Below are 24086 nucleotides of genomic sequence, written 5' to 3'. Positions count from 1 at the left end.
CCTTGAAAAGTTGCTCTTACATTGGCGCTGCATGGTGAAATACTGCATTCACAAAACAGGGATGATATTGTACATAGCACTCTGTAACCTGTTTCTTTCACTTAATATACCATGACCATTTTCCCATCTCTTTAAACAACTTTGAAATTATAGCTTTCTCATCAGCAAAATTAAAAAAAATAAAAAAAAATAAAAAAGAAGCCTGGATTGGATACATTTTATAGTTTAGATCAGTGTCTCTTCTCTTTTGGGAATCCGTAATTGAAATGAGAGACACCACAAGAAGAACACCGCTGTTTCTGGACTCAGCAGTGTTATCTCAGCTCTTAAAAAAAAAATTTTTTTTTAAGAGAGAGAGACAGACGGACAGGAAGAAAGAGAGATGAGAAGCATCAACTCATTGTGTCACTTTAGTTGTTCACTGATTGCTTTTCATACATGCCTTGATTAGGGGGCTCCAGCTGAGCCAGTGACCCCTTGCTCAAGCCAGTGACATTGGGCTCAAACCAGTGACCTTGGGCTCAAGCCAGTGACCTTGGGGTCATGTTGATGATCCCACACTCAAGCCAGCAACCCTGCGTGCAAGCTGATGAGCCCTGCTCAAGCTAGGGACCTCGAGGTTTTGAACCTAGGATTTCAGCATTCTAGGTCGACATCCTATCCACTGCATCACTACCAGTCAGCTCTTAAAGTTATGCTCTGCACAGGTTCTAAGAGTCTGAAAGCTTCAAAAGACGTCTCTCACTAATCCTTGACCCCAACCTCCAGGTAGAGTTTGGGAACTGAAAACCCACTGGGCCTGAAGTTCTGTTACCAGAGACTGGAGCGAGGTGAAGAACTGTGCCCTGCTCAGAAGTGTGAGCTCTGTAATCTCTCCTGCTCTTTCCCCACAAGACCAAGGTCAGTGTAAGAACAACAGCTGGAGCCTCCTCCTGGGAGCACTCTGGCGATTGACGCTCGGACTACTCACATATCCTGCACCACTATGTACTGGTGAGGTACAAGCCCGTCGATCCCATTGTGCCTTCCTTCCCACCAGTCCTCGGATGCACGGTGATACAGCAGCAGGGAGGCTCCCTTCTTGAAGGACAGTTCTCTGGCAGACCGCCCAACGTAGTCAAACTTGGCTATGGCTTCTATTGGCTCACATTCTACAAAACACATGCCAGAAAGTGGTGAGGGGCAGGGTTGTTGGGAAGGCATGATGCACTAACTGGAAGGTCTAGCTGAGGCCTTAGAAATAAACAGGCCATTTAAATTTCCAGACAGAGCAAGGGAATAAACAAATCATCAAGAAGGAGAAAATGAGGGTGTTAAAAGAGATAGAGAAAAACATTCTTTGGCAGTCAACAGTTTTTCAAAAAGGCAAAGAAAAACTGAACATTGGATCTTAATTTCCACAGTCTCTTACTAGAGATGTAATGACAGTCTAATAAAAATATTTTAAACTTTACAATATGATATATAAGACATTGATGGAGTTCCCTTGCAACATGTTAATCCCATTTATAGCATGCAAAAACCACTCTCTCAGAACACTAGGAAATTTATATTTTAATTGCTTATTTAAAAAAAATCAAATTTACAAAAATTGCCACACTAAATCCTATTTGAATACAGTTCATTTCCTCATCTACTTTTTAAGCACTATCAAATGTTCAAAGCACCTCCAATGGTAGAGATGACTTTATTTTCTCTAGTATCAGTAACATATTCTGGATATTACCTATAAAACAAACATAATTTAAGACTGTCCTGTACTGTAATTAAGAGACCACATTCAAATACTGTATTTTCTAGAGATCAAAAGATGTTCAAGGGAATTATAGTAAGTGAAAAAAGTCAATCTGAAAAGATTAGATTCTGTATGATTTCATTTATTTAGCATTCTTGAAATGATATAATATCAAGGTGGAGAATAATATATTAATGGTTGACAGAAACTGAGGTAGGGGAGGTGACAGGAGGAAATGGCTATGGCTATAAAAGAGCAGCACAAGGCATCCTTGGGTTGGAGCTGACCTTATTCTTGACCATCATTGAGATCACGCCAATGTATACATGTGATAAAACTACAGGACCAAGGAAACACCTTACACAAACAAGTACACATAAAACTGGTAAAATGTGAATATGGGGAATGGATTATATCAATGTCAATTTCTTGGTTGTGATGTTACACTATAGTTATGCAAGATATAAGCTGGGTGAAGGGTAGATGAGATCTCTCTGTACTATTTCTTACAACGGCATGTGAACCTACAATAATCTCAAAATAAAAAGTTTAAAAAGATATTGAATTCTGGGCCTAGAATTGGAATTTCAGCTCTGATTTAATTATTTTTATTTATTAATTATTATTTTTTTATTAAAGTGAGAGGAGAGATAGAGAGACAGACTCCTTTATGCCCCCTGACCGGTATCTACCTGGCAACCCCTGTCTGAGGCTGATGCTCAAGTCAGCTAAACTGTCCTCAGTACCTGGGTTTGATGCTCAAACCAGTCGAGCCACTGGCTGCAAGAGGGAAAGAGAGAGAGAGTGAAGGGGGAGAGAGAGGAGAAGAGAAGCAGATGGTCCTTCTCAAGTGTGCCTTCACAGGGGATTGAACCCAGGATGACTGCATGCCAGGCTGATGCTTTATCTACTGAGTGAACCAGCCAGGGCCAGCTCTGATCTAATTTTGACCATAAATATTGAAGGCAAATAAGCAGACAAATTAAACAACTACAAGAAGTGATTTTTGTGCTCCAACAAAAAGCTCTTCAATTTGGGGCCATGTGATTTTTCTTCCCCTCTCCCACCATCATCCCATTCTCTTCCCTACTACCAACCACAGTTTTGTTCCATTTTAGGTGAGAGGAGAGGAGATAGTGAGGCAGACTCCTGTGTGTGCCTCCATCGGGATCCACCCTGTAATCCTATCTAGAGCCAATGCTCCAGAGCTATTTTTAGCACCTGAGGCTGTTATGCAGCCCAGAAGGAGCTATCATCAGTGCCCAGAGCCATAAACCAATTGAGCCACTGGCTGAGGGAGGAGAAGAGGGAGAGGAGGGGGAGGGATGGAGAAGCTTATGGTTGCATCTCCTGTGTGCCCTGACTGGAATCGAACCCAGGAGGTTCATACACCCAGCTGATGCGCTATCCCCTGAGCATCCAGGGCCTGGTGAGAAAACTTCTAATCAATAATAAAAAAAACTATAAAGGGTCAATGCAGGTGTATATTTAGAGAAATAAACCTATGCTATGAGTACTTTCTCATTTGCTAAAACTGAGCATGTATTAGTTTCCAAATACTGTAGAATATGTATGTACACATAATAGATTAAAACCTACCCATCTATCAAATATTTTCTCAGGAAATTGCCTTCTGCTTCCCTTGGTAGCAAACCTTCCCATTTAAAATAGTTAATTTCCCCCCAGAGTTCACTGCAGTATCTTCAATATCCGTTGTACTTATATGAAATAACTGCCTAAGAAGTCCTTGGGTAGCCAGCTAAGCTTCTTTCTCACTTGATGAATTCAAATATTCTCTAGGACATGTAAGGCAAAAGCATAAAGATCAATAAACATATTGAAAAAGCTCACGATTTGCCTTATGTGAAGGGGCTGGGTAAATTTCAGCTATACATTTAAAATAAAGACAAAAAAATGCCCTGACTTTTTGCTAGTAGATAAGGTTTAGGGTGAACAATATTTCATATTGCATTATAATCTGCATGTAGTATATTTCTCAGTAAAGTAGCTGTAAAAATATTTTTAAAACAACAGTTCTTTAACAATTGATTATAACTTTAGATAATATTAACACTCTGGTATTCCCTCCTAAAATATATATTTTCTTTATTAAAACAATATAAATAGCAGCTTTATTAAATATCTACCAGTCTATCTCATAGAGAAGGAATATAACTTCATATTCAAAGAGATTGACTTTTTAGTTCATTCCAAATTTATAGACACAGAATAATAAATCCTGGTTGATCTGAGATGACAGATAACAAATTTTTTACCTCAGTTTTCCCTTATTTGATGAACAGAAATAAGCATGTCCATGGTGCAGGGGACACAAATAAATATATCCATGGAAGAATGAAGCCATGCCAATTTATAAAAAGAGCTTCATGACATGTAACTTGTGAATTTCTATCTGAATGCCCCCATGTGTTAAAATTTTGTTTTGCTGAAAAAAAAAAAAAGGATACCAGCCTATAACATAGTGTACAATCCACGTACTTGTAAATGGGAACTGCAGAGTACCATTAATGCTCTTTAACGCATTCAGTCATTCACCGTCAATGCTAGCCTAGGGCTACTTAAGACTATTTAATAGATATATACATATTTTATCATAATTTCATAATCATAACCCATGCTTATTATCTCTTCTTTTTATTTTTTTGAAACAACTAGCAGCAGGATCATCTGTCTCTGCTAATTTAGTTCAAATGTAGAGAGGTTATGAAAGAATGACCAGATGAATCAGAAGTACATTTTATTGGTAACCCTGCTATATCAACTAGCAATTCTGAGCAATTTTATTATTTCAACTCTTTCTGCTCCCATGAGAGTCATTTCACAGTCAAGTGTCAATCATAAGCTATTTATACACATCTTAGTCTAGTCACTGCAGAGCAAATCAATCTTAGGGCATGGCAACACACCACATGCCTTTCATAGAGAGAGTATCATGCCCTTTCAGGTTGGGCAGAGACTGTAGAATGCTGCTGCTATCGAAAATAATAAGAACAAGAATGTAATGCAATAGCTTCATTTTTCTGCATGGTTACTGCAATTTTGTGCAAAGGGAAAGAAAATTCAGTAGAGCTGATTTTCTGACTGCCTGGTGCTATTGAGTCTTATATTTACCTTTCTCCTAATTTTATACAAAATGCTCGTACTGGCCCTTTCTCTTTGGGACTCTGCTGTCTCTGACACTTTTCCTCCTAGATCTGTTACCCACTGCCCTTGCAGATGATACTTTTGTTCTGTGACAGTCTCTCTTTTGGAAACAAAAGGTATTTTCTCTAGTGATACCATGACAGAGAAAAGAAAATAAATACCCGACCAATCAAAAGATAATCAATACTCTAGTTAATATAGAGTAGTTACAAAACTTTAGGGGCTCTCTGTGGCATGGGTATCTGTCGTTTGTAGGTAATGCTTTTCTTTAGCAAAATCAGGTGAACATGATCAAAATGTTATCTAAAATACAGGGTCCTCAGCAAAGCTTTCCTTTTATAGCCAAGAGGTAAGAGTAGAGAGACTTTGTCTTGGCTTCTCTGGCCACTGGGGGAAGCAAGGAAACACTTAGAGAAGTCCTCAGTGAAAAAGGAATGAGAATGAATCATACTGAGAAACAATGACACTCAAGACAAAAAACAAATAACGGCAGAGGTAGGGCTTAGACGTTTTCAAAAACATCACAGCTCTCACTTTAACAAATGTCTTCTAGCTTAAGATCTTCTAAATTAAGTTCTAAAAGTGTCAACTCATTTTACTTTTAAAAACACAAAGAAACTTTCCTTTTGTAGCAAAAGGTAGACACACTACATACCCCGATTACTGCCCTGCTGAAATTAACTAAAAGTGTTGGATTAAAAAAAAAAATCTTTGTAATGGCATTGTGAGCTATCATAACAGTAAGGCACACTAAACACCAAGTGGGAATGCGGGGAAGTAAACAGAACACTAGAAAATGTGAGTCATAGTTTACCCTGAGGGCATTTTCCTGACTGGTTAATTTAAGCTTTCATTTTATACAAAAGATTAAGTTTGGGGGCTGGCTCAATGTGGAGAATCTAAGCCTATCCCGCCCCCAACCCCCCTTATACTCTCAGTGTCACAGTGAACTTCTAGAAACCTTCCTCCCTTCTAGCCCTCCATACTTCTCCATAGATTATAACCATCATCAATCTCAAACCTTGAACCAAATCATGTCTCCAATCCCAACTATAATACATTGCAGTCCTTAGCAGGTTTGGAGAGTCAGTTCATACTACCTGGGTGGCCTAGGAAACCTCAAGTTAAAAATTCAATGTGGCCCCAAGTTGGTTTTACCCCAGGCAGAAGTAAATTTAAACCCTCTTTGGAGGAACTGACCTTCAACTGAGCCTAAAGAATTCTACAAAGTGCCAAAAACATGTAAAAGAAATTATAAAACACACTGGAAAACAAGACCAATAGGCAAGAGCCAATAAAAACAAATCCAGGAAGACTGCAGATATTCGAATGATCACACATAATCTGAAACAATGGAAAGGATTAATATTCTGAGTACAAAGCAAAAAACTATAAAATATGACCAAGCAGCAGATACAAAAGTGAGCCCAACAGAACTTGCAGGAAAAAATTCAACAAATGAGTTTATAGGGGATTAGTCACAGCTGAAGAGAGACTAAAAGGGCCATGCATGCAGCTAAGGAGGTACTGTGAGAAAACTGACAGCTTTATATGTTCACATTAAAAAAGGGTTGAAAAGTAATATCAAGCATTAAACTTAAGACATCAGAAAAGAAAGGATCTCTAGAGAGAAAAGTACAAAATTTTATTGGGAAGACATGAAGTAAGTAGAAATATGTTTGTGGATTGGAAGACTGAATATTATAAAAATATCAACTCCCTCCATATTAATATATGTAGTATCAGTGCAACTGTAGTCAAAACCCAAAGATTTTTAGGTTTGTTTTTTAAGAACTTGAAAAACTGAGTCTAAAAATTATGTAAAATTGCAAAAGCCAAGAGCTGTTCAGAATGACAGAGTCGGGGTCCTGATTTGCCAAATATTAAAGTTTATTAAAAGTTATCAAAATTAAGACAGTGCTGTAGGAATAGGTCAGCGGAAAAGAACAGATCCCAGAAACAGACTGACACACAGAAGGCACTAAAGACTGCCTGGAACACAAAACTGTAAAGTTTTTAAAAAGACTATGGGAGAACTCTCATCACCTCAGGGTACAGAAGGATTTCTTTAAAGGAGACACAAAGTGAAAGAACCAGGAAGGAAAAGACTGGTAAATTTAACTCCTTTAAAATGAAGATATTTTCTTTAGCAAACAACATAGTAAGTACATGAAAGACAAACTGCAGAGCAGAAGATATTTGTAAAACACATACCCAATAAAAACCTGGTCCAGACATGATGAACTCTTACAAATAAGAAATAAACCAAAGCCAAACCAAACTAACTAAAGAGAAAAAAGAAAAAAAAGCCCAGAGAAGGTAATAATGGGCAAATGGGCCTTAATGGGCCAAAGAATTGACAGGAATTTCACACAAAAAAGAAATCCAAACTTATAAAAATAAACATATCTGTATTAATCATGGTACTGGTTTTTTTTTCTTTCTGTATTCTAACATCGGGGGCCTTGCTGTATTCTGACAGTGCCCTAGAGGGACTGTCCTTCTCAGGATCTGCCAATTCCTACAGATAGTAAACAACTCACCTAGCGTGTGCTTTTCAAATATAATCCAACCAATCCCACGCCCATACTCAACTACCTCCTCTCTGGGGTTCTCAACACTCTGGGCCACTATCCACCTGCTCTACCACCTAAGGGCCAGGTACAAGGCAACCAGAGATAGCGCCTAAACCCCAGAGACTGCTGAAATTATTCAAACTTGCTTATCTGGCCTCTCCTGTTCCTGTGGAAACCACAACAAAGGCTCTTGCTCAGTAGCTCAGGTCCCTCTCTCTCTCTCCTCACAGACCCTGGTGCTTCATTCTGGGGCCCCTTAGGGCAAGATGCGCTTCTCCCTCTTGGAAACTGTGAGAAACAAAGTCTCTTCAATGGCAATCAGCTCCTGATTGGTTGGTCTCACTATATCCCACATTTTCTATTAATACACTGTATTTTAAAACATCTTCGTCAGTAACCAGAGAAATGCAGATTAAATCATGAGATACCATCAAACCGTGACATACTGGCAAAGATGACACTATTTGATAAAATCAGGTGTTGATGAATACATACAACCCAAAGGTTGATAATATGGCTGATGGAAGTGTACATCATCACAGCCATTTTCAAAATCAGTTTGGCAATATCTAGTAAAGTTGAAGACATGTTTGCTTATTTCTAGTTGTCTAGATCTTAGAGAAATTCTTGTACATTTGCAGTGGGATACATGTTCAAAATATTCATAGCAGCACTGTTTTTAAGGTGAAAAATAGATAATATCCCCCATTATCATCAATAATGAAATAGAGAAGTACAATAAAATATTATACAATAGTAAATTAAATGATTATAACTGTACACAACAATATAGATGAATCTCTGAAACACAATACTGAGTAGAAAAAAATAATGGAAATATATACAGTATAATTCCATTAAAGAAAGTTCAATAAAGTAGAAAATGAAACAACCACCATTAAAACACATAGACATCAAGTGGTTACCCTTGAGGGGTAAAGAGGACAATGGGATAAGGGGAGCATAATGGTGATGTCTTTTTTCTTAAACTTGGTGGTGGGTCCATGAGTGTTCATTGTAATGTTATTCTTCATATTTTACACATATTTTATAAATATTCTTTTATTTCTACTAAATGCTTAATATAAGCAATTCTTGAAAATAGGAAAGACTAGTTTTATAATAGCAGGAACACAGGGCATACCGTCTTCACTGGTGTGGGGCTCTGTCCCGGCGTCCTGATCCACTTCCTCCAGTGTACCGTGCTCACTGTATGGGCTGTCGCTGTGCAGTGGAAAGAGAACCTCATGTGAAGCTGAAGTGCAAAGAATTTAAAAAATGAACAATTGCTGCTGCAAGGGAAAATATAAGACTTGGAATGGCAAAAGAGTCACTAGATAGCCTTGTAGTGGAATGCTGGAGCTTCCAAGGGTTATCTGGTCCTACGGGAGTATGTGTCTCTTCGTCTTTGACACAAAGGGTATTTTACAACTCTGTAAAGACAAAGTTAACTTGTGGAAAACTTGTAGTGTTACAAATAATACTTATCTATAGAAATGAAAGTTTGTTGATTCTAGTGGGATGTGATTACTGCTCTATGTATGGACGTACCAGTTTTTGCAAATTCATTTCATCATTTTTACTGCATATAAATTGATGGCTCTTTGATTTCTGCCTCGAATGGATTGTAGTATTTTTCCAACTTTCTTGACAGATGTTCACTGTATATTTTTGTGTGAGAGTTATGATTTTATCCTTTTAAAAAACTTACTCTTTAACACTACTACTATTACCTCTCCTCAAATGCATGCTGATTAAATGAAACATGCTTTGGGCACAAATGCAAACCTCACTTTACATAAAAGCCCATTCATATTGCTGGTGTTGGGTGACAAGAGTACCTACTGTATCACTGGCTTTCTGTTTAGAATGAGGAATGCCCACAGAGAATACTGTGTATGGGAGAAGAACACAATCAAGCACATGTTACTGCTGCAGGACTCTTCCGGGGCTTTTACTGTGCAAAAAAAAGTAGCATCCACAGGAAGTCTTAGAGTACAATGCATCATATAATACTGATTGGACATCCACATACTTATTCATTTCTCTTCTTAGAGCCAAGCTCAGTGAGTACATTGCACACCGTTAAGTGCTCAAGTAAATATTTTGGAATTGACTTCCACGTGTAAAATTGCTGGATATACCATAGAACCGGCATCTGTCATACTCCGCTGTTAATTTAGAATGCACTACTTCTGGAAAGAGTCAACTCTCAGATTTTTTAAAGCATATGACCATGCTGTGGTTCAAGAAAAAAAAAAAGTGGATCTTTAGTTAATTAAGATCTTTCAGTTACTTACTCTATTGCTACTTAATCCCTGGAAAGGCAATGGGAAACCAACAGTCCTGAGGAGGGTGGAGAAGGGAGGCTTATACATGTCTATGTCTATTTCCAGCTGCTCCTGAATCGGAGCTGTGCAGGGCAGTTTCCGGGACAGGCTGGGAGGCAGCCGTTGAGTGGGAGGACTCGTGTGGATTTTGGAATTGGACAGACCTGGGCTGTCTCCGGCTACTACCATTTTTGAACAGGCTCCTTGGTCTCTCTCAACTTATTTGGGTAGAGTGGTTGTGGGAAGTCAAAGAGATCATATGCACTAAGTAGCTGGCGTGCAGTAGGGGCTCAAGGAATCAAAGCTACTTTCACTGTGGATGGTTTGCTAGAAGCTTGAACCTCTACATCAAATAGTGAACATAAACCTATTACAGATCCTACCATTGGTATTATTCAAGTGACTATACCTCCTCCATTTTACCACTTCACTGAAAAGGTGTCTACATTGCTGTATAAAAACTGCTGTCCCAACAATACATTAATGTAATGGATTTGCTTAAAATAACAACTACTAAAATTGGTTAGTATAATATTAGTAAGGATAAAAATAAAGTAAGAATGAAAACACTTTTGGTTGATAGTACTCCTTAAAAAATGAGAATTTTGAAACCACTTTATATAGAATTAAAACTATCTCAGAATTAAAAAAATCTGTCAATTCAAATAATTATCTTTTCTTGATATAATAGTAAAAATTAATATAGTTCTGTATAATATCAAAACCTTCATTCTCTACAAAAGCCACGATAGGGTGAATACTGTATTTTTCACTCCATAAGACGCACTTGACCATAAAACACATCTAAGGTTTTAAGGAGGAAAATAAGAAAAAAAAATATTCTGAACCAAATGATGTGTTAAAATGTTTAATAAAATACCATATTTTTCACTCCATAAGATGCATGGGTATTTTCCCCTCCACTTTTGGGGGGAAAAAGTACGTCTTATGGAGAGAAAAATACGGTATATCTAAAATGATGTCGTCTGTGGGGAAAAGGAAGGGATGACTATGAGTTTCTGTAATAAGAAGTCAGTGTTGCCATGTGTCTTAGAATTCTAATTTATCTCAAGTGTTCCTGCTGTTGCTTCTTTTTTGTTAGTTAGAAGCATTGACAGCTTATGGGCAATTCTTTTTCTTAAAAAGTTGATATCTCTAGTGTTATAATATTTCCAGGGGGGAAGGACTACAACTTTTGAACTTACCAGTAGTCATCTCCAGCCATACATTTCTCATAAACAGGGCCGTCTAGCTCTTTAGCATCTGGGAAGATAGTCTCATGGTGGATAATGATGGTTTTGACAATTTCATTCACATGAGCTTGGCAAGACACTTGATCCTGTATTTCTGGGACAGGCATCAATGTGGGGCCAAAGCAAATGGCCAGGTTATAAGGGTCCATCATGTTCTCATCACTGTATTGTGAAAGACTTTGAAAGGAAGAAGAAAGGCATTATAAAAGAACAAGGGAGGGAAGAGAAAATAGATGTTCATTTATTTATTTATTTTGTATTTTTCTTAAGTTTGAAACGGGGAGGCAGTCAGACACACTCCTGCATGCGCCCGACCGGGATCCACCCGGCATGCCCACCAGGGGGTGATGCTCTGCCCATCTGGGGCGTTGCTCTGTTGCAACAAGGGCCATTCTAGCTCCTGAGGCAGAGGCCACAGAGCCATCCTCAGCACCCGGGCAAACTTTGCTCCAATGGAGCCTCGGCTGCGGGAGGGGGAGAGAGAGACAGAGAGGAAGGAGAGGGGGAGGGGTAGAGAAGCAGATGGGCGCTTCTCCTGTGTGCCCTGGCCGGGAATCAAACCTGGAACTCCTGCACGCCAGGTCGACGCTCTACCACTGAGCCAACCGACCAGGGCCAGAAAATAGATGTTTAATAAAATCCAACATATTCTGAAAATAGGGATCTAAAACATTGTCTTTGGTTTTTATTCTTAGAATAAAATGATACTCCATCCTACTTTAGGTTGGCTCAGCAAACATCAGAGACAGAAAAGTGACTTATAACCTTTCAACAAGATAGAAACGGAAAGGGGAATATAAGTCCTACTTGCTTAATTAAGTGGCATTTTTCAAAGCCACCAGAGAGTTTAAGATAATCTCTACTACAATGGAAATTGGAAATAAGTAAGTGAGTTTCATTCGTAAACATGATGGTCAGGCTCTAAATACTGTTCACGTAAATGTGGGAAGGACAGTAGCAATCTCCACAGAGCTTTATGGATATCTTTAAAATAGTCTTCCCACTACTCAAAAACTTCTCAGATTTCTATTTTCTCCTATAAATCTTGAGGAAAGCCTAGAGGAGAACAAAGCACCTATTCTTTGTAACCCCTGAGAGAAAGCAAACAACTCCAGATGCTCTAATTTGCTTTTGAGTAAGACTACAAACACCAGGCGAAGAGAAGGGGGAAATAATCCTCAATTCTCTCACTGCACTGAAAGCTGGGAAACTACAAATTTTGGGGAGATTTCCGGTTGTCGAGTACTAATTTCTAAATTCAATCCAATGGACATTTGTAAAATATTTTTCCACATGTGACTCAAAATAAGCCAGCCCTTTATTCCTGTGCCTCTAACACATGAGCAAGGTATTGCTGTTTCAGGGAGAACCTGGAGATGCTATTGTTCAGTGTATAAAATGTCATGTCAACCTTGAAAGGAAATGTAAAATCCAGGTGAACAGATGACAAATGGAAGAAGAAAGAAGATACTAAAGTCCCTTTGTGAGATGGTGACAGACACAAAGAAACTGAGAAACCACATAACATGATACTTTACCCTTTTTAGGAAATAAGATAGCCTAGAAAGTAGAAAACACGAAAGCATAATTTCCACAGCTAACATATGTCTTTACCTTCTGTCATTTCTCAAGCACACAATCTTAAAAAAAAAAAAGTTCACAATAACAGCCACAATAATGTTACAGATCATCTTGAACATGGATAAAAAGGTGAGATTCAGAATAAAAATAGTCTATCAAAAGACATGCTTAGGCTCAATGGGGAAAGTCACCGTTAATCTTTCTGGGTCTTTAATTCAGTGCTGGCTTGAAAAGTAAAAACTTTACATAAAAAATGTTATTTATCTATGTTTTGATTTTATAATTTATTATTATTATTATTCAGTGAGAGGAGGGGAGGCAGAAAGACAGACTCCCCATGCACCCCAATTGGGATCCACCTGGCAAGCCCACTAGGGGGTGATACTCTGCCCATCTGGGGCATTGCTCCGATGCTCAGCAACTTAGCCCTTCTTAGTGCCTGAGGTGGAGGCCATGGAACCATCCTCAGTGCCCAGGGCCAACTCGCTCCGATCAAGCCATGGCTGCAGGTGGGGAAGAACGAGAGAGAGAGGGAGGGAGAAGGAAGAATAGGACGGATGGAGAAGCAGATGGTCACTTCTCCTGTGTGCCCTGACTGGGAATCGAACCCAGACATCCATACGCTGGGCTGACGCTCTACCACTGAGCCAACTCTGAGCCAGGGCCTTGATTTTACAATTAAAAAGGAATAGGTAGATTCCTTTTTCAAAATTCCTGTCCCAAGCAACCTACCTCACAGGCTCAGCTTTGTCCCTGAATATAGGCAGGTGCAGGGAGCCGGGGGGCATCTTTGGGCAGCAATGCTGGAAGCAATGCCAGCTGCCTGACTCATGGTACATTCGCCATTCTGTTGAGATGCATGATGAGTTGGATTCAGGTTTCTAAAACTTCCTTAATTCTCTTTCCTTGTCTGTAGTGGTTCATTGGTTCAGTTGGTTTTGCTCAGGCCAAGCAGGAAAATTTGGTCAGGACAGCATGGAGATGAATAGCAGGATTGCAAGGCACATGCAATCCAAGGTGACAATGGCAAGCCTCCAGATTTTACAACTGCCTGGGTGACTAGGCTTAATATTTTTAAAAATTTCAACTACAGTTTACATACAATATTATATTAGTTTCAGGTGTGTGACATAGTGATTAGACTAAGTGTACTTAAAGGTAAATATTTACACTTTTATTTAACCTAAACATCGTTTATACTGCTTATTTCTAGAGGTGACTTCTATACAAATGGGTTCCTATTGTCATTTGTAGATAGCTTAGTTCCAGTCTGTATGGTTCCCTGCCAGCATTTCCTTATTGTATGATACTTGGTTTCTACAGTCAACCTTAATGGGTACAATTTCAGGAACAGTCAACAGGGTTGTAAAAAATCCCCATGGCTTCTGAGTACTTAAAAACTCTAGTGAAATAGAGAGGAGAAAACACCCTAATTTTAGGAAGGAAGAATGAAAAGGCAATTCACCAAGCTAAGTCTCCCTGAATTTCATTCCCCCCCCTTCCCTTCCCTTCCCTTCTCTTCCTTCTTCTTTTCTTTCTTTCCTTTCTTTCTTTTCTTTTCTTTTCTTTCTTTCTCCTTCCTTCCTTCCTCCCTCCCTCCCTCCCTTCCTCCCTCCCTCCCTCCCTCCCTTTCTTTTTCTTTTTCTTTTTCTTCTTCCTGAGAGAGGCAGGTAGAGAAAGACAGGCACACTGAGCTGTTCCTGTGTGTGCTGACTGGGGAACTGAACCGGCAATCTCCATGCTCCAGGACAATGCTCCAACCAACTGAGCTATCCGGCCAGCACTTAATTTTTTATTTCTTTTAAATGATCAATTCTGAGAGAGACAGATAAAGGAAGGAAGAGAGAGTAGAGGGAGAAGAGAAGCATCCATCTGTTGTTCCACTGAGTCATGTACTCATTGGCTGCTTCCCATGTGTGCCCTGACCGAGGTTGGACCCATAATCTTATGATTTTGGGACAACGCTCTTAACCAAATGAGCTAACAGGCCAGGACCCCTAGGTTTCTTAATTTCCAAATGCTTAATTGAAACACTGAACAGCAAGGGGACTCTTAGGACTTGGGAAGATATTCTTATAATGGAGTTTATGTATCAGGAAGTAACACAACTGAAAGGTTGCTTAATTAAAAGAGTAAAAGTTTCTTTGAAAAGAATGCAGTGATTTTTAAGATTTCTGCTATATATATTTTTAAAGAGGTTTTAGAAATATCTTTTATTTGAAGAGGTCTCATTACATTAAATTTGCAGAAATTCTTTCTTGGATCCACATATAAGTCTCATCTATAATTTCCCTCCTTCTCCAACTACAACATTAAAAAAATCACAGAAATTTTCTGGTGAGCAGGTGGTTTATATTATTTTGACAAAAACATTCAAGACATTAGCTTCAGATGAAAGTTCAAAAATACATATTTCACTGAAAAGTGTTTTTAGTGACATTTGTATGTTTCTGCCTTTCCGACCATAGTTTCTGCATCTTTCACCTGGTATTCAATGAGCCTGATCTGCTGAGAAAGAAAGGTACCTGCAGACTATATTCAGTCATCTTTGACTCTGCTGATAAATGAAACCTGATTTACAGAATCTTAGAACAGAGACAGCATTCAAATCTGTGGCAACAGAATGAAGATGGGCATTTTGGCAGGGCGTTAGGGTACTTACTGATTGAGGAAGGCAAAGAGGTACCTCATCACTATAAGGACCGACCTGGGCAAGGTCAGGAGGAGTTTGCGGATATGGAGCGCCCTCTCATAGAGATTATCTACTCCTGCGGACAAAAGGGGACATGGTTAGGATCCTTCCTCTTGCCACACTGAAGGCAGAACACTATGGTACTAAATTCCACATTGAACACAGGCAGTCCCTTGCCCTTGGGTGAGATGCAATCACAGCCAATGTAGGGAGTGATCAGCCTGGGCATAACACCATTTCTTAAGGCTTCTCCTCTGACCCATCACTGTTTCTTCTGATTTTCATGGCTTTGGTCTTGAGCAATTTAGAGTCTTCTAGATTTAAAAATAATTTTTCACTTGCTGCTATGTCTAGATTTTGTATCTGATATGGTTTCAACTCCTTTTTTGCTCCATGTTAACTAAAGTAGCTTTGGGGGACATTCTCCTTCACCCCATTATTCATGAATTTATATATATACGTATTTGCCTATTACTATGAGTCAGGCAATTCCTTCCCTGAACTACCATAGTATTTTATTTATGTGAATTTTGCCTTGCTTTACATTATTTCATTAACTTTTTAAACAAAATATTTTAGGAAAGCCTACTAGGTTTCAAGCACTGAGTCAGCCATTAGGAGTAATCAGTGATAGATTCCTGTTTTCACAGAACGTATACCCTGTGTTCGAAGCTACACTGCTCACAAAAATAGGGATACTTTATCGCTTCCTATTCCTTTTGAACTATCCCCTAATTTTTGTAAGCAGTATCTTTACTTTCTCATTCTGTCTTCCCTGTAGGATGGTAAGCTCTCTGAGAGATATGTACTTGGGACTTCCTTGTATCATTTTACCTCTTTACTAGGAATACAAATTGTCCAAAGCTTCTCAATACTGACATGCTTATAATTATCTGCAAAATGGTTTCTATTTTACAAAATATTTTCACATTTGTTATCTAGTTTAATGTGGAAAATAATAATATGGGGTGGGCATGGCATACAGTGTCATCCCCATTTAATGGACCAGGAGAATAAGAATCAGGTAAGTGGTTTACTCAAGTTCAGCTGGCTAGAGGGGTGGAGCTGGGCCTAGAAAGTGTATTATTATGTTTCATAAGTCTGGCTGTCTTTCTTGGATTTCAAAGTATCTTTATAAAGTACAACTTTGAATCTAATGAATATACATTTGAGAAAAATATGTCAAAAAATATTTCAAAAACATTTTTAAAGCTTACTATAATTTCATGTTATTACATTTATGCTTAATTGCTCTTGAGATAGACATATTTCCTCCTTGAAAATCTCAGGCTTAAGCTTCTGACACTACAGCCAATTGATTGCTCACTTCTTGAGTGTTCTGACCTTCTCCCATGAACAAATGTGGTTACCCCTCAAGGGTCTCTATTTGTTTCTCTTCAAAGGCAACTTCATTCCAGTCTCAAGGTTAGGACCCTCGCTCTTATAAGGATGGCATCTTTGCTTCATTTTTCTCACTTGTACGGGACATGAGCCTTGTTGTTTTTACCCCCTGAATATGTCCTTTAAAATTTTCTAGTTGAAATCTTTATCATTTTTAACTTGGACCATCATACTACTCTCAATTTTCTATTCTAATTCTTCTTTAACCAGTGGTTCTCAACTTTGACTTGGAGTCACTTGGGGAGATTTTGAAAAATGCTGATGCCCAAGATCCTTTTATGCAGCCACGGTTGGGAACCACTGCCTCAATTACTCATGCCAAGCTCAGGTACCTGGAATCTCACGAGCTGACCTCAGTACTTTCCTTTATCAAACCACCAGGTGACCGAGGCATTTTATTTTTCTCTCTGCACAGCTGAACAAGTGAGAACTGTATTAGGAATATTCTCATTTAGCCACTGATGAGGCTGCAAAACTACAAATAATTTATCAGGCTCCTTGGGACAAATTACTTTCATTCTGCTCTTTGACTACGCCATGGCTGGAACTGTCATTGTCGTCTTTTAGAAAACAGGATTTCAGGAACTCTAACCTGAGTATAAATAAAACATGATCATCCAATTAACATTCCTAGAACGCTAACATTTTTTAACATAAACCTAGAGTAATGTTATTTCAGGAATACTGAAATAAATACATGTATCTTCTGCTTTTTAATTTGTAAAGTATTCCATAATGGGGAAAAATATAATACTATGAACAAGTTAGATTAGGAGCACATCTATTGAGTTTAAGTATGTTGTTTAATATACTTTCCAGACAATGATCTTGATATTTTTTTTCAAAAAGAAGAGAATAAGAGGCTTTAAAAAAAAGCTATTAAACAAGTACATAAATTTACTCAGGACACAAGAACTCAACAATTAAGTTATCAACATTTCCACCTAATTCAGTCCAAGTGTCTCAGTAGGTTCAAACATGTCCCAGAGTAATCGGTTTGTCTTCCATGACAACGGCATGGGCCACCTGGCAAACTCACATTGGACAGAGAGAGGAGATGAAATAGCTACAGATAAAGTAATTTGCAACTCATTAAGAGTTTAATGGGGGGTGGGGGGATTTTGCATCTATAAATGCTCTACATTTAGGCACACTTAGGTTATTGTTTCCTATCTGAAACTGAATGGTTAAAAGGTTATTACCCGAAATAACTGATTTTTTTAAAAAAAATGACTGTGGTTGCTCTTTTCACAGTAAAGATGAAAAGATGATTTAGTACACCTGCATCTAGAAAGTCACCTCAACAAACAAGCAAAATACTTCAAAGGTGAAATTATATATCTGATGATCCATTCTTTTTTTCTTTAAATTTTTATTAACTGTAATTTTTTTTGTGAGAGAGAAAAGGAGACAGGAAGGGAGAGAGGGCGAGAGCATCAACTCATTGCTTTCACTTTAGTTGGGCATTGAGCTTTTCGTACATGCCTTGACCAGGGCCATAACAGTGTCCTCTTGCTCAAGCCAGCATCCTTGGGTGTTTCATGCCAGTGACCTTTAGGCTCAAGCTGGCAAGTTTGGGATCATGAGGATGATCCCCCTGCCCAAGTCAGTGACCCGGTGCTGATGAGCTTGTGCCCAGAGCCAGCAAACTAAGGGTTTCAAACTGGTGACCTCAGCGTCACCACAGGTCAGACAGAGGACCCATTCTTAAAAGTAAACATGGAGATTTACTATTATTTATTCTCTTGGTCATTAAAAATTGTGTGTGCATACATGATTTTACATTTATACTTCAAACCATACAAAGTTGAACATATTTATGTAAATAATAAAGTATAAAAATGAATTGTCCCATTAATGGTCCCCTAATTGGCAATACCCCTACTCTTTTCCAGCCGCATAGAGAGCCACATAAGGGTTAAAACTAAAATAACAACAAAATCTTCTGCCATTGTTTACTGAGTAGGGGGCGATGTTTCAAGAGTTAAATCTAATGCTTCTCCAAGCTAATCCTCCGCATGAGGTTATTATGGTCAACTATCAGGGAGAGGGTTTTAGCAGCCGAAAGCTAGTGTTGAGGTCTTAGAGTTAAAGTGAAAAAGAAAAGGAAAGAAAAGAATGTAAAAGGAACCACTCTTAATGTGTTATTGATCTTTAATCTTTGTCAAATCCCATAGGGTGCAGTCATTTTCAGGATAGAAGAGGACACAGGCATTACTTCCAAGGGGCTAATGGTAATTCACAATCCTCTTGTTTCTATCTCTTAGCTCTAAACTTAGTTCCCCCACCTACAAAGACAGTTTCAAATTTTTATTTAAAATGACCCGGGGCAACAGATATTTACATACTAATTTCATTGCAGCAATATTCATAATAGCCAAGATGTGGAAATAACCTATGTTTATTGATAAACTAATCGTATATACACTCAAAGAAATATTATTTAGTTTTAAAAAAGGAATGAAATTCTGATACACACTACAAATTGGATAAACCTTGAAGCTATTATGCTAAGTGAAATAAGCCAGACACAAAAAGACAAATATTGTATGGTTCCACTTACACAAGGTATTTATAGTAGTTAAATTCATAAGAGACAGAAAGCAGAATGGGGCTTGTCAGAGGTCAGGGGAAGGGAGGATTGGATAGTTATTGCTTAATAGGTACAAAGTTTTGGTCTGAGATAATAAAAAAGTTCTGGAGATCAATGGTTAAATGGCTCCAAACTGTATACTTAAAAATGGTTATAATAGTAAAATTTTATGTTATGCATATTTTACCACAACAAAATAAAAGGAACTATGGGGGGGGGGGGGAGGATGCTATGAGATGCAAATGTAAGATTCCAGGAGAAAAAAAGCAACAGGAATGAAAAATGTAACACCCCAAAGACTAGATAAAAAAGTGAGGCAGGCATACATTCTCTGCAACTGCAGCAAGTATAAATGAAAGCAAAACAGAATTGCTGGCATTCCTGAAGTAGTAGCAAATCTATCTGTTCCAAAGGCTTCACACCACGACAGCTGTGAGCAGGACTCAGATATTACCTGACGGGCTGCTCAGCAGGCTTGCATCCTACAGCAGTCTTACTCCAGGACAAATGACTCATTGACTCCCCTGAGACCAGTTATTGGGTCAAAATTTATGGTTGTTCCATACACTCTGATTAATGCGCATTCCTAGCTGGCTGTGAGTTTGGCTATTCAGGACTTTTCATAATTTTAAGTTGCATGAAAAGATGGATCTTTTCTTCCCCTCCAGAAAAGCTGTCAGTGAGAAAAACCAGTATTTCATTTGGATTTCTTTTATGCTGGGCTTTGTTTCCACAATTCAGATCTTATGTAATTAGGTAAAAGTGGCATTCATCCAATCTTGGTCACATGCTCCAAGCTCCATAGGCTAATTTATGTTCTTTCCTAGCACAGCAAGGTTCCCATGTCAAAATCCCAACTTCACAGCATGGGGGTTTAACAGTTCCCTGTACGTGTTTATGAGAAATTCACCACAAAGCACAAGTTACTTCAGAAAATGGCAAAAAAGTTTAAATGGTTATTATTTGAAAATACCAGTTTTTTTGTAGCGCTATTCGCAAAAGTATTGGTTTGGCCGATCAATCACAAGATGCAAATTTATCTTCACGTGTGAAGACAGGGAAGGAAATTAATGGCCACATTTTGAAATGGTTTATTTAAGAGCAGGCACACAAGTATTTCTGAGCTCCATAGTCTAAAAAAGCAGTATTCAAGGTGAATTTAACAGTCTCAGGGCAGTTAGATTCATTGTTAGTTTGTAACAATATCAAAGAATCAATCAGTTGTGTGTGTGTGTAACAGCCATGTATAGGAATAAAAGGAAAAAAGAAAAACAGATTCTAGTACATCTGAATTGACATCTGAATTGAGTTTAGCCTAGTTTTGAGATGAGTTACCAGCTGCTTTTCTGGATAAGAAAGGAAATGCTAGCAATTCTCTCTAATTAACTATTAATAGATTGACTTCGGTGAATTAAGCCATGTCTTCTTTCCTAGTTAAACAGTAAACTGTAGAAATATATACATGATGTTCCTCCTTCTGCTGAATTATATATAAGGTTAGTAAAGAAACTGGTCTTAGCATAGGAAGCTTTACCTATTCAGTTCAGATACTAAGCCTATAAACTACTTTTAAGGATAAAAGAAAATTTTTATAATGCATCAAACAAATTTAGAGTTCAGAGAGAAAACCACCATGTTTGCAATAAAGCTGAAAGAATTTTTAGTAACAAAAACATACACTAGAGCACCAGGAAAACAACTGAAAAGCTTTTTTTTATGAAATAATTAAAAATGAGCAAATAGATTTATGTACTATGAGGCTCAGCATAGTCTTTTTTATAACTGCAAAGTCATTGGAAACCATATAAATTTCTAAAATGAAAGGATTTGTTAAATAAAATAAAAACCATTATACAGCCACTAATATCTATATTTTGTTACATATTTATTGATGTGAGACAATGTTAATAGTATCTAAATTTAAAAAGTGGTTTATAAAGAGCAAATATAGTTTAATAAAAATTTTAATGACAGATTTCTTAAGATATAACTAATATATAACTTGCACATTTAACATTTACAATTCAATGATTTTTAGTATATTCAGGTGATCAATCATTACTCTCAATTTTAGAATATTTTATCACCTCATAAAAAAATCTTGCCTGGCCTGTAGTGGCAGTGGATAGAGCACTGACCTGGAACACTGAGGCTGCTGGTTCGAATCCCTGGGCTTGCCCATAAAGGCACATACGATAAACAATCAATGAATGGCTACAGTGAAGAATTTACTTCTCATTCTCCCCCACCTCTGTAAAATCAATAAATAAAACCTTAAAAAAAAGAAATCTCACATTCATGAGCAGCCACTTGATATTGACACAATGTTTATTCAAAGTACGTGATTGTGGTGTGTCGATATAATAAAATATTATTTGGCGATAAAATAAAGTACTGATACATGCACAACACAGAGGAACCTTAAGATAATTTTGCTAAATGAATGAAGCCAGTCACAAAAGATCACATACTGTATCATTCCATTTCTATGAAATGGCCAGAATAGGTAAATCTATAGCTAGAAAGTAATTAGTAGTTGCCTAGTCCTGAGGGTGGTGGTGATTATGACTAAATGGGAAGTGTCTTCTAACTGAGGTTTCCTTTTGGAGTCATGAACATGCTCTAAAGTTGACTGGTGGTGGGTGCATAATCCTGTGAATACACTGAAAACCACTGAGTTATACACCTGAATAGATGAATTGTATGGTATGAGATGAGAGTTATATCTTGAGAAGTTGCTTTTATTTTATTAAAAAAAATTTTTTTTTTAGCAAGAGAAAGAGACAGAGAGAGAGAGAGAGAGAGAGAGAGAGAAAGAGAGAGAGATGGGAAGCATCAACTCATAGTTGCGGTACCTTAGTTGTTCATTGATTGCTTTCTCATATGTGCCTTGACTGGGAAGCTCTGGCTGAGCCAGTGACCCCCTTGCTCAAGCCAGAGATCTTGGGCTTCAAGCCAGTGACCTTTGGGTCATGTCTATAATCTCATTCTCAAGACAGAGATCCCACACTCAAGCTGGTGAGCCTGTGCTCAAGCTGGCAACCTCAGGGTTTCGAACCTGGGTCCTTAGCATCCCAGGCCGATGCTCTATCCACTGCACCACCACTTGGTCAGGCTTGAGAAATTGCTTTTAAAAGTATATAGGTATATGTATAGAAAAAAATCTGGAAAGATACTAATAAGGTGAACATTATCTTTGTGTAGAGGAATTACAGGTGATTTCTTTTTCTGGTTTATTTTCTAATTTTTCTACAGTGATAGCACAATAAAAAATCGCTTTTTTAAAAAAAGCACTGATTGCTATTTGATCACTTCAATAAATCATTTTTTTAGGCATGATAATAGTGTCGTGGCTAAAAAATAAAAGATTCCTCATCTTCCAGAGATATATACATACAGGTCAAGTGATATGATGTCAGAGGGATGATGAAAGGGGTATCGGTGGGATAATTTTGCCCAAGAAATGAAAATTGCTTAAAGCTAAATGACCATTTACACTGGGGTTTATTATATTTTCTGTATCCTTTTGTATATGTTTGAAATTCTCTATAATACAAAAGTCAAAAAGAAGGTTGATTCTGAACACAATGGGCAGTCCCATTCTACTTTGGCTTTAAAGAAAGGTGAGTGTGCACATGAATAGAAAGAGCAGAAGGAAACGCAGCCAAGCACACACACACCAATGTTCTCTTTGGATGGCGGCATTATGCTCGACGGGGTTTTCTTCTATGTGCATTGGTGTATTTTTCAAATATTCTACCACGACTACATGCTGGTTTTGTGATAGGTAAAATGCCCCCTCCCCAGAAATGTTTCCTCGTATCCCAGGCAGTCACATAGATAATGATACACAATGTAAAATGAAGTGCAAATGTTTCATTTGGGCTCTCAGCCTTGAGGCAGCCAGGAGAGCCCATGAATTGCTTAAGTAGCTTTTCTAAAAGCAAGTCACTTGGACTTCTGCCCTAAGGAATCTCAGAGCAATAAAACACAGACATTCTAGAAGCTACCCAGACTGTGTGGGCATAATCTGGAGCATTCACAAAACCATTCGCAACTGGTTGTTTTTTTTAAAAACACCAATCAATCCTTGGGTGGGAAACTGGGGTACTGCCAGGTTTGTCACTTCAAATTTAGATTGCATCTGAGTCCATCAGGTCTTCAGATAAGCAATTTTTAAAAAGAAATTTGCAGTGAATTGGGGAATGAATAGTGCATATTGAAAAAAAAAAGAGACTGCTAAAAACAATTCTTTATTACTACATACACAGCAAGCTTCCAAAGAATGTGGTATTTAGGGGCATAAAAAATAATAATGCAAAAAAAGAAAATCTTTCCCTAAACAATGCAAAACTAGGTCAACAAAAAGTAGGAGGTGCTCCAGAAGTTTATGTAAACTCTTAGAAGATGAAAAGGGGTGATTTTTCTATACAAAGAAACTATCACATGCAATCACCTTAATAGGAAAAGTCAAATCCAATTAAGGCAATGCCAGAACATGGCATGAGTAAAAACAGCTGATCTTCAAGAGAGCTCTCTCTCCCCCATAATTTCTAAATATTTGTTCTTCTTTCACATACTAACTTTGATTGCATGTTTATAAATATCTTATGTTCCTTGCTAGATCTTCAGCCTTTCAAATGCAAAAATAAAATCCTTAAACTCCAGGAAAGTTTTGCACTTTGTAGGTAAATAATCCATGGTTCAAATCATCAAAAGTATATAATATCAATGAGAGGATAGAATGATGAAGGACAAAC

At 37.9% G+C, this 24086-nt stretch overlaps 1 protein-coding gene across 2 annotated transcripts in view; it reads right to left on the bottom strand.

Annotated features, from left to right (window-relative positions):
* Positions 1–24086, bottom strand: part of SRGAP1 (SLIT-ROBO Rho GTPase activating protein 1) — a 316835-nt gene that overhangs the window by 14111 nt on the left and 278638 nt on the right. For both annotated transcript variants that reach the window (XM_066369087.1, XM_066369088.1), the window contains exons 16-19: positions 15303–15408; positions 11012–11236; positions 8621–8700; positions 971–1151 (exon numbers count right to left, since the gene is read on the bottom strand). In XM_066369087.1, coding sequence (XP_066225184.1) covers positions 971–1151; positions 8621–8700; positions 11012–11236; positions 15303–15408 — 592 coding nt within the window. The remainder of the gene's footprint in view (positions 1–970; positions 1152–8620; positions 8701–11011; positions 11237–15302; positions 15409–24086) is intronic.

Source organism: Saccopteryx leptura, chromosome 2, assembly GCF_036850995.1.
Source record: "Saccopteryx leptura isolate mSacLep1 chromosome 2, mSacLep1_pri_phased_curated, whole genome shotgun sequence".
Taxonomy (NCBI): domain Eukaryota; kingdom Metazoa; phylum Chordata; class Mammalia; order Chiroptera; family Emballonuridae; genus Saccopteryx; species Saccopteryx leptura.
This window is presented reverse-complemented; position numbering and strand designations above follow the sequence as displayed.